At 44.0% G+C, this 15,887-nt stretch overlaps 2 gene segments (V, D, J or C); both read right to left on the bottom strand.

The window, feature by feature from the left end:
• Window positions 1-471: 471 nt before the first annotated feature.
• Window positions 472-1,414, bottom strand: LOC110258329. The segment is given in 2 exon segments: window positions 472-893; window positions 1,277-1,414. Coding segments are annotated over 2 exon segments (471 nt in total).
• An 11,106-nt stretch (window positions 1,415-12,520) lies between these two features.
• On the bottom strand, window positions 12,521-13,168 carry LOC110258327. The segment is given in 2 exon segments: window positions 12,521-12,909; window positions 13,104-13,168. Coding segments are annotated over 2 exon segments (444 nt in total).
• Window positions 13,169-15,887: the final 2,719 nt, after the last annotated feature.

The following is a 15,887-nucleotide window of genomic DNA, read 5'->3' as shown; positions in this document are numbered from 1 at the left end:
ATAACATTCATCTCGAGGTACAACATTAAAGGGTTTGGAAAGCCAACATTGCAACAAGTCCAAAAAATAAAAGGGTAAATTGGAGAAATTGTATTTTTATTAGATGAGAGTGTGATGGAAAATGGAATAATACAAACTAAAATGCCAACTACATGTATCCCTATCCAGTGGCACCAATTATTAGTATTTTTAACCAGATATTATGCTTTTCTATATCACTCCCAAGACTGCATCTGGAAAAAAGCTCAGAAGAGTTTCAAGCAGAAAACCTGAACTGAGAAAAGGGAATTCAGCTGAGCTGTGGTTGTCCCACAGGCCAACTTCTCTCACTGGCCTGTTTCTAAGGGGGCATCACACCAAGGCCGGGCAGCTCTCAGGCCTTAACATCGGGTGTCTGATGAGGAGCTAAGGCTCTGCTGGTCCACAGGCCTCAGCTGCACCCTCTGCCCCTGGTTCTCCCACTTCTTCCTCTTACACAGACTCAGAGCTTCTGCCCCTCTGCTCCCCAGACAACATGCACACCGATGTGTGCAGCTGGGCCCCCAGGAGAGGGGTTTGTGTCAAGGGCTGTATCACTGTGGGAGGAGATTGTAAAGCTTGAAAACAGTAATAAACTCCCACATCCTCAGCCTCCACCCTGCTGATTTTCAGGGTGAAATCTGTGCCTGACCCACTGCCACTGAACCTGTCTGGGACCCCAGTGGCCCTGTTGGTAGCAAAATAGATCAGGAGCTGTGGAGACTGGCCTGGTTTCTGCAGGTACCAGTGCAATAGCGAGTCTCCATCACTGTCTACGAGGCTCTGACTGGACCTGCAGGAGATGGAGGCCGGCTCTCCAGGGCTGACTGACAGGGAGAGTGGAGTCTGGGTCAGCACAATGGCCCCATCGGATCCTAAAGGAAAGAGGAAAGTCAAAGATTCTCAACAATTGATAAGCCAATTCTCGAAGTTCCCTTTTCCTCATCTCAGTCTACATCATTTTTTGTTTCAACTGAGATCCTAAAGCATCAACTTCTAAAAGAACCCAGGATTTCTGAAGCACAAAGTGTGTCTGAAATCTGCCTACACTTCACCCCCATTCTGCATCACCACCTTCAGCAGAGGACAGGGACTTGGATTTCATATGGATCGATCCTCCTCATGCTCACAGATCCAAACATCTCCCGCCCTTGGCAGAGGGTGAGAGATGTGAACGTCCATATGGGCCAATACACATGAAAAGCAGTGCTGCTCCCCACAGCCCCCCTTGCCCTTCCCATCTCCCCTCCATCCTCACCTGGGACCCAGAGCAGGAGGAGCCCCAGGAGCTGAGCAGGGAACCTCATGGTCAGCTGTGAACGGAGGAGCCCTGATCAGTCCAAGCCAGGCTAGAGCTGCCCTTTTATGTCAGGCTGGCCAGGGCAGGTCCTCCTTAGGGGACAGCATGCAAATCCCCTGGTGGGGGCAGCAGAGGGGAAAGAGCCAGTGGGGAGGTTGGGTGGGACTCAGCTTTGAGCCAAGAAATCTCATGGGGCTCATTTTTCTCACCATTTTCACTCATTATCTTGACATTCATGAGAGCAGCTGTCACTTCTCTTTACTCCCTTACAGTCTCAGGAAGATCTTTCATTGCTCCCTGGTTTGTGTTCACAGGTCATCCTTTTTTAATGAGAAGCTCTATCACAACTTATTCACTGAATCTTTCTAGTCTTAATTAAGTAAGATTTTTAACATTAGAAATAGTAATGAATAATACTTAAATAATGTATCAAACATTTAAATCACCCGTCAATGTGATCAAAAAGGTTTTCTTTTGGAAATCATTTTTAATCAGCTACATTAATAAACCCTCTGGACTCACTGGACCTCATGAGGATCATTGTCAGCGTGATGACTCATATGAGCCCCCAGAGCTGCTCTTAGTAGAAATCTGGAGAGCTGCCCATGTGGGAAGCAGCTTGACTGTAAATTACCATCAACCCTGAGGACCAGACCTAGTGATTTTTTTTTAATTTAAGGCATAGAGTTATAATATCTTCCTATTTTGGAATGTGTCCTCTCTTTCTCTTCTTAGATAATAGAGCATAAGCCCTCATCTCACATGCCTCCTCTTCCTATTGGCAGGTCCAGGGGCTGCTCCGTTGTTCCTCTTTTAGCCACTAGGAGGTGTCTGTCTTTGTCCTTAAGGTCCAGACACAGCTCTTAAGGGAATCCAGTCATACCAGAGAACTGGCATTTTGATACAGACCTATAGCCATGAAACACTCATTTTAAAGTCATAACTCATTATTCATTAGATTAGAAATATGTAGGATTTCTGGCTGTGGGTTAAGAATCTGGCTGCACTGGGTCCCTGTGGAGCCATGGGTTCCATCCCTGGCCCAAGCATTTCCATGTGCTCCAGGTGGGGCCATAAACTATGAATAAAAAGAAATATGTAACACATATCAGAGTCTTATTTCCTTTATTAAACTCTTTTTTGTTTCTTTAACTTTTCATTTCAATAATGACAGCATAATAGCGTGGGGCTAAATTGAGGTATACAACATATATACATAGGATTGAAAATATAGAGTTTTGAGTGTTCTAAAAAGTTAGAAGATATACCAGATGTTTTTATTGAATTTTCATCTGGGTCCAATAAAAGACAGGACCTCTAATTTAGTGCTGGAAAAGCAGATTCAGTTTAAAACAAAATTAATACCAATTGAAAAAGTACATGAACAGACATGCCAATGAATATTCTTGGTTTTATGTGTCAAACTCAAATTATTAGCTATAACTGCTGAATAGGAGTTATACAACACAATGTTACCATTTTCTTTCCATAACTTCTTAAGAATATTTTCCCTTTGTTTTTCTCCTACTTCCTAACACTCAGAGTGCTAATGTCTAAAGGAAATTTTTAATGACTACAGGAAATATTAACATAAAAGCATGCACATGTTACTTTGTATGTTGTTGTCAAATCCAATAGACTTATCTTGAACATTTTGGGTAGTACATTTTGCTAGTATTTTATCTTTATAATCTAATACTTTCATTTGTGGTCTATTATGTTTCCATCATACGTCTCGAAGTTGACATTCTCTTTCTGTTTTCAAAGGAGTGTGATGGGCCTTTCAGTACATCCATTTAGGGAATTTTTAATGTCAAGGAGAGTGTCTAGAAGTACGGCCTAAGGAGCGGTCCTGTCTGTTCCATGAGACTTTCCAGGAATACTTCGCTGCCCACTCCTACCTTCTGCGTTAGTATTCATGGCACCTGATCTCACCTTACCTGTTGGATGTGAATGATCCTGGCTCTCTTCCTCCCAATCATTCTTGCATCCTCTTCCCTCAGTCATTTCTATACTCCTTGGGCAACTCCTCATTTTGTTTATATTTTCAGGGTGGTGGTTTCACATGAACTTTTGTTTCTTGAGTTTGTGTTGCTGCCCTTTTTTACACTCTACACCTATTTTGAACATGTCCTTTCTGAACATGTAGATTTTGGATTTCTGGGTGTTATTTTGTATCTGCATTTACTTGGTTAATTATACATTACTCATTCTAAAAGAACGGTGTGACAGTTTTTCTTTTCTGTAGATTTTTTTAAAATTTCCTTTGTTGGGGCTCCTCAGTGGCATACGGAATTTTCCAGGCCAGGGACGGAGTAGGAGCTGGAGCAATGCTGGATCTTTAACCCACTGCACCAGACAGGGGATTAAACCAGCACTTCCACAGAGACAAGCCTGGTTATTAAGTCACTGAGCCACAATCAGAAGCCCTCCATAGCGTTTTACAAGAATTCTGTGACCCAAAGAATTTCAGTACTCAACTTTCATTTTCTCCTTTATAGGAGCCTACCCTTGAGAATGAATGCATTTGTTCATTCAGTGATGTGTTGGAGTAGATATTTCCTGATCAGCAGGAGGTGTTTCTTTAGGAGCAAGGAGGAATTTAGGTTGCTGAGGTGGTTTCTTTACACCAACACCTAGTCTGTATCCACTACAAGAAAGCGCATCAATCATAAAGCTGGGTGCTGTGTCTTCGCACTCATTGGTGTTATATTGTTTCCAGAGGATGCATATCTGGAGCTGATTTCCACAACTTCACTCCCTGGAGCCACTAGATTCCCCAGACCCCAGCTGTCCTTTCTCTGAGGGACTGCATGCTTTTCTACTGGTTTCACATTTGTCCTTGGTGCTTCCCTCTGGGAAGTGACCATTGCCTCCTAGGGTGCAGCCTATTGCTTCCCCTCCTGGCTCCATAGCCTTCTCTGTCACTGCTGGGATGATCTCTCTTCCCATACTCCCTTGGATCAGTCCAAGCCAGAATAGAGCTGCCCTTTTATGTCAGGCTGGCCTGGGCAGGTCCTCCCCAGGGGACAGCATGCAAATCCCCTGGTAGGGGCAGCAGAGGGGGAAGAGCAGGTGGGTGGAGTCACTCACATTTGAACCAAGAGAATTCACGGTCTCACCATTCTCATCATTTTCACCCGTTATCTTGACATTCATGGGAGCAGCTGTCACTTCTCTTTACTCCCTTACAGTCTCAGGAAGATCTCTCATTGCTCCCCTGCTTGTGCTCACAGGTCATCCTTTTGAATGTACTGAGTCTTTCTAGTCCTAGTTTAGTAAGTCATTTTAAAGTTAAAAATAGCAATAAATGCTACTTAAAATTTATCAAACATTTAAATCATCAATCGATGTGATCAAAATGTTCTCTTCTGGAAAACATTCTTCTTCAGCTACGTTAATAAACCCTCTGGACTCACTGGACCTCTTGAGGATCCCCGTCACCGTGATGACACATATGAGCCCCCAGAGCTGCTCTTCTTAGTAGAAATCTGGGGAGCTGCCCACGTGGGAAAAAGCTTGACTGTAAGACCTTCGACCCTGACGTCCAGACCTAGTTTTGTTTGATTGTTTGTTTGTTTGCTTTTGTCTTTTTTCCTTTTCTAGGGCTGCTGCCATGGCATGTGGAGGTTCCCGGGCTAGGGGTCTAATCGGAGTTGCAGCCACCAGCCTACACTACAGCCACAGCAATGTGGGATCCTTCACCCACTGAGCAAGGCCAGGGATCGAAACCACACCCTCATGGTTCCTAGTGGGATTCATTAACCACTGAGCCACGACGGGAACTCCCAGACGGAGCGATTTTCTATTAGAGCCCTATAGTCATCAAACCTGCATATCTTGGAGTGTGTTCTCTCGTTTCTTCTTAGATGAAAGAGCCTGAAGCCTCATCTCACATGCCTCCTCTCTCTAGTGGCAGGTCCAAGGGCTGCACCATTGTTCCTCTTTCAGCCACTAGGAGGTGGCTGTCTTTCTCCCTGAGGTCCAGACACAGCTCTGAAGTGAATCCCGTCACACTAGAGAACTGGCATGTTGACAGGGACCTATAGCTGTGAAACACTCATTTGTCTTTTATTTTTATGATTTTTCCTTTTTAGGGCCACACCTGAGGCATAGGGAAGTTCCCGGGCTAGCGGTCAAAGGGGACCTACAGCTGATGGCCAACCCCACAGCCACAGCAATGCCAGATGCTTAACCCACTGAGTGAGGCCGGGGATTGAACCCCCCACCTCATGGTTCCTAGCCAGATTCGTTTCCACTGTGCCATGACAGGAACTCCAAAACACTCATTTTTAAATACGAACTAATTTTTCATTTGTTAAGAAACAGGTTGGATTTCTGGCTGTTGGCTAGTGGGTTAAGTATCTGATGGCCGTGCCTTGGTTCGCTTTGGGGGTACATGTTCCATCCTGGCCCAGGAATTTCCAAGTGCTGTTGCTGTGGCCATAAAAAAACATTTCAAAAGGAATATGTAACAAATCACAGAGTCTTAGTTCATTTATTAAACTCTTTGTTTTTGCTCCATGTAACTTGCATTTCATAGCAAAAACTTCATTATGTGGTGAGGTGTAAATTAAGATATACAAAATGTGTACCTCTGATTTACAATGTCAGTGTGAAAATACAGATATTTAAACTTTCTAGACAGTTAAAGCATATCCTAGAGATTTTCGTTTAATGTTCCTCCGGGTGCAATAAAATAAAGAACCTCTAATTCAGTCATTGAAAAGCAGATCTAGTTTAAAACAGAATTTATACCAATTGAAAAAGTACATGAACACACAAGTCAATGAATTTTGTTGATTTTACGTTTCAAACTCAGACTTCATAGCTCTAATTCCGAATAGCATTTATACATCAAAATGTGACCACCTTCTTTGTGTAAATTCTTAAAGAACATTTTCATTTTTTTCTCTACTTCCCAACACACAGCGTGCTAGTTTCTAAGGGAAAATCGTAATGAGTAGAAAGAAAAAAATAACATAAAAGCATGCACATATGCTTTGTATGCTGCTGTCAAATCCAACTGACTTTTCTTGAACATTTAGTGTAGTATATTTTGGGAATATTTTATCTTTATAATCTAATGCTTTAAATATCAAGGAGAGTGTATAGAAGTACAGCCTAAGGAGAGGTCCTGTCTGTTCCATGAGACTTTCTAGGAATGCTGCGCTTCCCACTCCTGCCGTCTGCATTATTCTTCATGGCACCTGATCTCACCTTACCTCCTGGATGTGAAGGACCCTGGCTCTCTTCCTCCCAACCATTCTTGCATCCTCTTCCCTCAGTCATTTCTATTCTCCTTGGGCACCTCCTCATTTTGTCCACACTTTCAGGGTGGCATTTTCACTTTAGTTTTTTTTTGTGTGTGTGTGTTTGTGTTGCTGCCATTCTCCACATGCTACTCTTCTTTGACCATGTCCATTCTGAAGATGCAGATTTTGTATTTTTGGTGTTATTTCATGTCTTCACTTACTTGGGTCATTATTCTGTATTCATTCTAAAGGAATGGTGGGACCGTTTCTTCTTTTTGGTAACATTTTAAAATTTCCCTTCTTCAGGCTCCTCAGTGGCATATGGAAGTTCCCAGTATTATCCCACTGATAAAGTTGGAGCCAGAGCAACTCTGGATCCTTAACCCACTGCATCAGGCAGGGGATTGAACCATCAGCTTCACAGAGACAAGCCTCATTATTAAGCCACTGAGCCACAGTGGGAAGTCCTCCTTAGCTTTTTAAAAGTATGGCTGCTGAGGATTAAGATGGCAGAATAGGAGGACTATAGCTCAACTTCTCTCCTAAAAACAACAAAATTCACAACCAGAAGCTGAGCAATCTCCACCCAAATGGGCCAGAAACCTTAAAAAAGATACCCTACTCCAGAAGAAAAAGAGGAGGATACATCAAGAGGTAGGAGGGGCGACTTTGTGATATAAACAACCCCATACATCCCAGGTGGGAAACTCCACAGACTGAACACTAACTGGTTCACAGAGACTCACCTACAGGAGCGAGAGTTCTGAGCCCCACATCAAACTCTCAGGTGCTGGGATCTGGTACTGGGAGAAAGAGCCCCTGGAGCATCTGACATTGAAGGCCAGTGGGGCTTGTGCGCAGGAACTCCATGGGCTGGGGGAAACCGAGACCCCATTCTTAAAAGGCTTACACGGACTTTCACGTGCACTGGATCCCAGGGCAGAGCAAGTTCTCCATAGGAATCTGGGTCAAACCTGAATGCAGTTCTTGGAGGACATCCTGGGAAAACAGGCATGAATGTGGCTTGTTGTGAGGGAGGGACATTGAAGGCAAAGCTCTGGGAAGATTCAGCAGTTGCCTTTCTCTGGAGGTGGCCTTTTTGGGGAAATCTGGCCCCACCCATCTGTCAGCACTGAGAAGCCCCAGGGCAAACAACAATCCAGGTGGGATCACAGCCCCACCCCTCAGTAAACAGGCTACCTAAAGACCCCTCAGGCACACAGCTGCCACTAATCCCATCCAGAGACTACGCCCCACCCACCAGAGGGATTAGAATCAGCTCCACCTACCTGTGGGCAGGCATCAGCCCCTCCCATCAGGAAGCCTACAGCAAACCCCCATACTGACTTCAGCCATAAGGGGGGCAGACACCAGAGGTAAGAGAGGCTACAACCCTTGTATCTGTAAAAAGGTCACCATGCCAAACACCTATAAAAATGAAAAGACAGAGAACTATAACTCAGACGAGGGAGAAGGGAAAAACCCCAGAAAATCAGCTAAGTGATCAGGAGATTGTCAGCCTCCAGGAAAAAGACTTTTAGACTGTTGATGCTAAAGATGATGCAAGACGTTGGAAATAAACTGGAGGCAAAGATGGATAACTTACAGGAAACACTGAGCAACGAGATACAAGATGTAAAAGTTAAACAAGAAGAGATGCAAAATACAATAACGGAAATAAAAAAGGCACTAGAAGCAGCTAACAGCAGAATGCAGGAGGCAGAAGAACGAATAAGCGAGGTGGAGGACAGATTAGTGGAAATTATGGATGCGGGACAGAAAAGATAAAAAAGACTGAAAACAAATGAAGAGAGTCTCAGAGAACTCTGGGACAATGTTCAACGCACCAACATCCGTATTATAGGGGTGCCAGAAGGAGAAGAGAGAGAGAAGGGGACAGGAAAAATATTTCAAGAGATAATAGCTGAAAACTTCCCTAACATGAGAAAGGAACCACACACTCAAATCCAGCAAGCACAAAGAGTACCATATAAAATAAACCCAAGGAGGAATATCAATCCAACTGACCAAAATTAAAGACAAAGAGAAAATCCTGAAAGCAGCTAGGGAAAAGAAACAAGTAACATACAAGGGAACCCCAATAAGGTTATCGGCAGATTTTTCACCTGAAAGTTGGCAGGCCAGAAGGGAGTGGCATGATATACTTCACGTGATGACAGGAAAAAGCCTCCAACCAAGATGACTTTACCCAGCAAGGCTCTCATTCAGATTTGAAGGAGAAATCAAAGCCTTCACAGACAAGCAAAAGTTGAGAGAATTCAGCAACACTAAACCAGCCTTACAACAAATCCTAAAGGAACTTCTCTAGGCAGAAAAGAAAAGGCAGCAACAGGAAACAAAAATGCCACAAGTGACAAGGCTCACCAGTAAAGGTATATATACAGTAAAGACATGAAATCATCCATGCACAATTATACCACCAAAATCAGAAATCAGGAGAAGAGGTGGGTACAGATGCAGGATTCTGGAGATGAACTTGCAATTAAGAGAACAACAAAACAATCTCATATCCATGTAGACTCTTACATCAAACCAAAACTCTGCAACTGATACACAAACAAGGAATCTCTGGAGAAGAAAGATATCTCATAGTAAATCAGTGCATAATCCACCATGAAGGGGGTTATTTGACATCATTCTTGGAATGCTGACGTCTTCTTAGATCTGATTCTGGTTTCCTCTCCATCAAAGAATTTATGATAATTATAATTAAATAATGCAACTGTACAATTAAATAACACAGTTCTGCAAACGTGTTATTAATAACCGTTTCTCTTCATGGTATTATGTAAAGTCTATAATGTCTTGTTTATCACATCACCTAGAATGGTGTAATGCCTTTATTGAAGAATCAATAAGGTGTAACAAATTGTGAGGACATATTTATGTAGTTACCCTGTATTTTAACCCATTTATGCATTTTATATTTTACTTATTTTCAGAGGGTATATTATTTTTGTTATTCTTACCAGTTAAGGTATTCTTTTTACTATGCTATATAAAATATTTAATGGTATATAAGGCTTTCTTCTTTATAAATTTTAGTTGCATAATAGACACAATTTTAATATAATGCCAGTTTTTAAAGAAAAATTGAAATGTAATACATAATACCAAATACTAAAGAGGAAAGCCATACAAACTGGGATAAAGCCGAGAATGAATTTCCTATTTGTCTCAGCATATTTTCCATTCCACTTCTGCAGAGGGAGACACTTAATCTGTTTCTTAAGATCCATGATATAAGAATCTGTCTGAATGGAATTGTGTTTAAATATATGTATTTTATTCTGTTAAAAAAATAATGTTCTGTGATAATCCATGTGGGAAAAGAATGTGAAAGGGAATAGATATACGTACATGTATAACTGAATCTCTTTGATGTACAGCAGAAATTATCACAACTTTGTAAATCAAGTATACTTCAATAAATTTAAAAAAATAAAAAAATAAAAAAGAGATAACACAAGAACAAACAAACAAAGAAAAAAAGGATTGCTGCCTCCCAAAGAATTTCGGTTTTCAACATTCCTTTCTGCTTATTGGAGCCTACCCTTGAGAACCGTGTTCCCTCGATGATGTGTTGGAGTAGCTATTTCCTGATCCGCAAGACATGATTCTTTAGGAGCAGGAGGAACTTTCCTTAGGTTGCTGAGGTGGTTTCTTTACACCAACACCTAGTCTGTATCCACTACAAGGAAGTGCATCCTTTAAGCCCTTTGGTGCTGTGTCTTCTGACTCTTTGGTGCTCTGTGGTTGCCAGAGGATGCATATCTGGAGCTGATTTCCACAACTTCACTCTCCGGAGGCACCTGTTTCCCCAGGCCCCGGCTGTCCTTTCTCTGGGGGACTGCAGGCAGGGTTTCGTGTGTGTCCTTGGTGCTTCCCTCTGGGAAGTGACCATTGCCTCCTAGGGTGCAGCCTATTGCTCCCCCTCCTGGCTCCAGAGCCCTCTCTGTCACTGCTGGGATGAACTCTCTTCCCATACTCCCCCAGGATGCTCACTTCCTCTGAGTCGGGCTGTCCACATTGTCAATCTGGGTTGTTCTTTTCTCCATTGACATAGAGCATGAGGTCAGAGTATGCTCTGCTTCTAGTGCTTCTGTAAGTCTGGGCTTTGAGGATTTTCCTTTGCCTTATTGTCCGTTTGTACTGTCTCCTGAGGCTCTTTTATGAACTCCCCTTTATCAAGCTGTTGTTCTCCTATGGGAACTTAGGCCTGTGTGAACACGGTAAGTGTGAAAACGTATTTCCATCCATTCCCTTGAGGAGCATGAGGATTAGTGTGGGTTTTTCTACATCGTATATGAAGTTGTGCACGGCCTCTTACTCTGCTCTTTCCAAGTACTTTTATTACCAGTAGATACTGACTTATATGTGTACTTTTTAAAGTATCCATTGAGGTGCTCATTATTATATCTTTTAATCTTTTAGTTTGGGAAATGACAAACTCTGGTTTCTCTTCAGATCGCATAAATCTTTCACCTTTCACTTGGGAAATTACATAAACAGTTTTTTGAAACCCAACTTGAGTTTTGTAATTAAAGCTGCTGATGCTCATAATGTATTACTTCACTTGTATATTTCCAGTTTGGGTTTGCAGGTATTTTCTTTCAGATGTCTATACCTAAGTTCACAGGCCGAAGGGAGCATCCTTTTCCCACTTTGCTCTGTCTTTGTCTGCTTTTGCAATTGAGGCTCATGGAACAAATGAAGGATCATTTTCTGCCCTTGTATTTTCTCAAATTTGGCATAATTCAGAAGAGGCATAAGTTTTCACATAAGCTAGTGTTCATCTCTTAGAGTATCTGACTCTAGAATTTCCTTTGTGGAAATATTTGTAAGGACCCTGTCCAATTATTTTCTGATCACCCTGACAGGTAAGTTTCCCAATGTTTGTCAGTTTGGGGAAGTGATATATATTTCTTAGGATTTGCCTCTTAACAGCTTGCAAATTTTGAGGCATAATATTTATAGTTTTTCACAAAGTTCTCCTATGGCTTCAACTTATGCTGCACACACATGGTCCAAGTGTTTTATTATGTGGAATCTCCTGAATCTGTATAAAGCTCTAAGAAATACTCCAAGAATACTTCTGGCCAGCAAGTAAGGAAAAGGCAAATACAAAGAACAATCAGTGCCTTCCACATGGTGGAACACGTCGTTGTCACCCACAGTCCCTCAGGGAGTCTGATCCACTGCTGTCTGATACAGTGCAAGGAGGCAAAGGCAGCCATTATTCTGGGAGAGTAGAGTGTGCAGAAGTGGATGCAGCCAGCACCTGCAGTCAGATGTGCTCCGGCTTTTGGGGGAGGGCAGAGAAGACCTCATTTCTAGCTTTAGCTTCCTGGATGAACTTACCCCCGGTAGATTAAACACTTCTTTCCTGTAATAAAACATGACTTGGCCAGAAACATCAAGAGAGAAACATCTCAAAATCCACATGGGATAATAGATGGATAATCCAGAACACACACACAAAAATCAAAAACTTACAAAATCTGAACAATATGGGAATAAAAAACTGGTCTAAAATTGAGACAAAGACCATACAAGACAGTTCATCAAAGAGACAGACTGAGGACAAATAAGAATATGAGAAATTATTCCACATTCTGTGTCATAGGAAGATGCAAATAATAGACACCACTGCACACCTGTCAGGATGGCCTAAAGCCAAAACAGTGAGAACACTCAATGCTGGCAAGGATGTGGAGCAAGAGAAACTCTTATTCATTGCTGGTGGGGATGCAACATGGTACAGCCATTGTGGGGACACGCCAGTGGTTGCATACAGAAAGAAAAGTCCTATCATGTTTTTCTCCCAAACTTGAAAACAATACCCGCTTCAATTCTGCACACAATATTCCCTGGCCCTTCTAGCAAAAACTTGCCATGACCTTCTAGTGTGGTCTGAGAAATGCTCTCAGCAGATGGAGGCACCAAGAGCAGCTGGGGTGGCCAGCCTCACACATCTGCTTCCCCGAGGGGGTTTTGTGCTGGCCTGTAACACTGTGGGAGGCGCACTGTTAAGCTGCTGACAATAATAAGTTGCAACATCTTCAGCCTGCAGGCCACTGATGGTGAGGGTGAAATCTGTGCCAGATACACTACCCTTGAACCGGGAAGGGACTCCACTTTGCAAAGCGGATGCCCAATAAATGAGGAGCTTAGGAGCCTTCCCTGCTTGTTGTTGATACCAGGCTAAATTATTGCTAACACTCTGACTGGCCCGGCAAGTGATGGAGACTGTGTCTCCTAGAGATGCAGCCAGGGAGGCTGGAGACTGGGCCATCTGGATGGCACAGCTGGCACCTGAGAGGGGAAACAAAAACCACATATTCCTGTTACCAGAGGACTTCCTTGAAGAAACCAGAGGTACTGAGCACAGTGGCTGAGGGGATGCTCCCATGCCCCAGACACACAGAGACACTCAGGTGTCCCACAGTGAGTAGGGTCAAGGGGCAGGTGTCAGCAGTGGGAGTCATTGTGAGGGTCTCCCTCCTCACCTGGGAGCCAGAGCAGCAAGAGGCTGAGGAGCTGCATGGGGGCCCTCATGTCCATGCTGGGTCCCGACTGCCACTGCCTCCTTCCCTGGGTGGGCCCAGACTCTTAGTAAGTGTCCAGGGTAGGGGGTTGTGTTCTGGGAACATGCAAATCAGCAGGGGGAGGGGAGGGCTGGGCACAGCTGCAGGGCTGGCTGGTCCCAGTGACAACCCAGGGGCTGTGCCCTGGGGACTCAGGTCAGAGCAGGGAGCACACATGTGCTGCAGAGAACAGGTTTCTCCCTGGAGAGCATAGGATGGACTCAGTGCACTGTCCTTTTGGGAGAGTATTTGTTTTCTTCCCCTCAATGTTCCCCATTTCTTGCTCCATCTCCATCTAAGAGCTGGAATATCAGGGATAAAATATTTCAAAATACTGCAGGGAATTTAATAATACCACTTCATTGTGTGCCTGGACCTATTCTTGAAGCTGGAGAATTTTCCTCTATGGTCTGATTCTCTGATGACTAGGATGAGGTACATGCTTTGATGCTCCTCAGACCAACCACTGACTGTGTTTCCCTGAACTAAATGTGTTGGTTCACCAGCATCTTCCTGCATCACCAGATCTCCTAAGAGATACCAGCTCTCAGGGGTTGGTGGAAGGGAGCTGGGGCTCAAGCAGGGGGAGGCCATGGACCATTGAGAAAGGTGATGTTAGAAACCTGACACCTGGGCAGGAGCCCACAAGGTGTGGACATGGCGCTGGCAGAGACAGGAGGGGAGCCTCGCCTGTGTATGGCAGCCACAGGGGGAAGACAGGAGGTGTCCCTCAAGGGGGTGCTGCCAGTCCTGGCCCAGTGCCAGGTGTGGAGCCTGGAGGGACATGAGGAAAGCATTCATGTGGCTGGCATGGCCAGTGCTGGTCATCTCCCCAACCACCTCTGCTTCTTGGTCCAGTTACAGGAGAGGGCCCTGGACTTGGAGCTCAGATATGGAGAAAACTAAAGACACCCCCAATCCAGTCTGATCTTTTCTCTCTGAAGCAGGGTGAGGACCAAGACCACAGCCTGTAATTTTGAACTTGAGCCCCAGCCCAGAAATTGTCTGAATTGAAAGGAAACCAGCTGAAACTGACCCAGGACCTCCCTCTATGCTGCCTGGTAACTTCCTGGTGGTTGTCGGCTGGCTGAAGTCCCTTAGATGGAGGGCCATCCACATTCTATTCCCAGGCACCCAACAGCTGGCAGCAACTTCTGAAGAAAATGTTCCCCCAAAGGCAAGTGAGCTCTCAAGTGTGCCCCCCCCAACACAGGTTGAGATTTCCATTCCCATCCAGAGTGTTGAATGTGTGTCTTTTCCTTAAAGAAAGAGATCAGCTGACAGCTTCTCTGATTCTGGAGACCACACACTCCACCAAGAGGAGGGCTGGTCTGGCTCAGGAACCAGGGGCCATGGAATCTGCCAGATGGGAGAGGGGCCAGAAAATCAAACTGCTCTCTGCAGCCTGCAGTGCCAGTAGCCCTGCCCCCTGGGTCTGTGAGGGCACAGGGGACTTGCTCAAAGACATTGGCCCTCTGGACCCAACTGACATATAGTGACCACTGGGCTGAAGGATAATGAGCCTAGTGGCTGCTCCTGGGAGGGCCTGGCAGCCATTCCCTGGATGAGGTATGGGAGGAACCCCCTATGTGGGGAGGAGGGAAGAGGCTCTGGGAGGTTGTCCTGGTGGGTCCATACCCCCTGTCTACACAGAAGGGGACCCAGGCTGGGACTGAAGCCTCCAGGCCTCTCCCTCCAGGCTCTCCAGACATTTCCCCAGAGCCCTGGTTGGAAGCTCTGCATCCTCTGGGCCCCATAGCTGCTCCTGTGCCCTGAGGATGGAGCCCCCTTGGAGGCCTGTGTTAGGAGCTGTGACTCTGTGCAGGGTCCAGGGAGCGTCCCTGCTCACAGGAGGATGTGCAGTGTCCCCAGGCTCCACACTGGGCATCAGAGCAGCAAGCCATTTGCATTTTGGATCAAATTGTGCCCACTGTGATTATGTGTAGAAACACGCTCTGAAGACCTGTCATTCTTTGTGTGTGTTCATAAGCCGCTTTCTTTTTCTTCTTTGAACTTTCTAGTAATCCAAGTTTATCTGCACTTGCTATGGAATCTCTTCTGCTGGATATGAAATAATCTTCATTGGATTTATTGATCAAAAACTGGATTCTATCATCCTGGACATCTTAAATTATTTTCCTCTGATCATACCGTGTCATTGCATGCAACCAGCATGCCCATTTTTGTTCAGACGTATTTTTAGGGCATTTTAACAAATGGGATCTATTGATGTGTCCATTTTCTAAAATTATAACTAGAAACTTAGTGTCTAATATAAACATGAAATAAACATGTCACATGAAAAGCCACATGTGTTCTTTTCTGATTGTTTTCTTTTTATGACAATATACTATCATGATTGTATCACAAATAATTTTTTTTAAGTTGCCAAAAGGCAATAACATTCATCTCGAGGTACAACATTAAAGGTTTGGAAAGCCAACATTGCAACAAGTCCAAAAAATAAAAGGGTAAATTGGAGAAATTGTATTTTTATTAGATGAGAGTGTGATGGAAAATGGAATAATACAAACTAAAATGCCAACTACATGTATCCCTATCCAGTGGCACCAATTATTAGTATTTTTAACCAGATATTATGCTTTTCTATATCACTCCCAAGACTGCATCTGGAAAAAAGCTCAGAAGAGTTTCAAGCAGAAAACCTGAACTGAGAAAAGGGAATTCATCTGAGCTGTGGTTGTC

Source organism: Sus scrofa, unplaced genomic scaffold (assembly GCF_000003025.6).
Source record: "Sus scrofa isolate TJ Tabasco breed Duroc unplaced genomic scaffold, Sscrofa11.1 Contig1913, whole genome shotgun sequence".
In the NCBI taxonomy this organism is placed as follows: Eukaryota; Metazoa; Chordata; class Mammalia; order Artiodactyla; family Suidae; genus Sus; species Sus scrofa.
The sequence above is the reverse complement of the archived record's forward strand: the minus strand, read 5'-3'. Positions and strand labels throughout refer to the sequence as shown.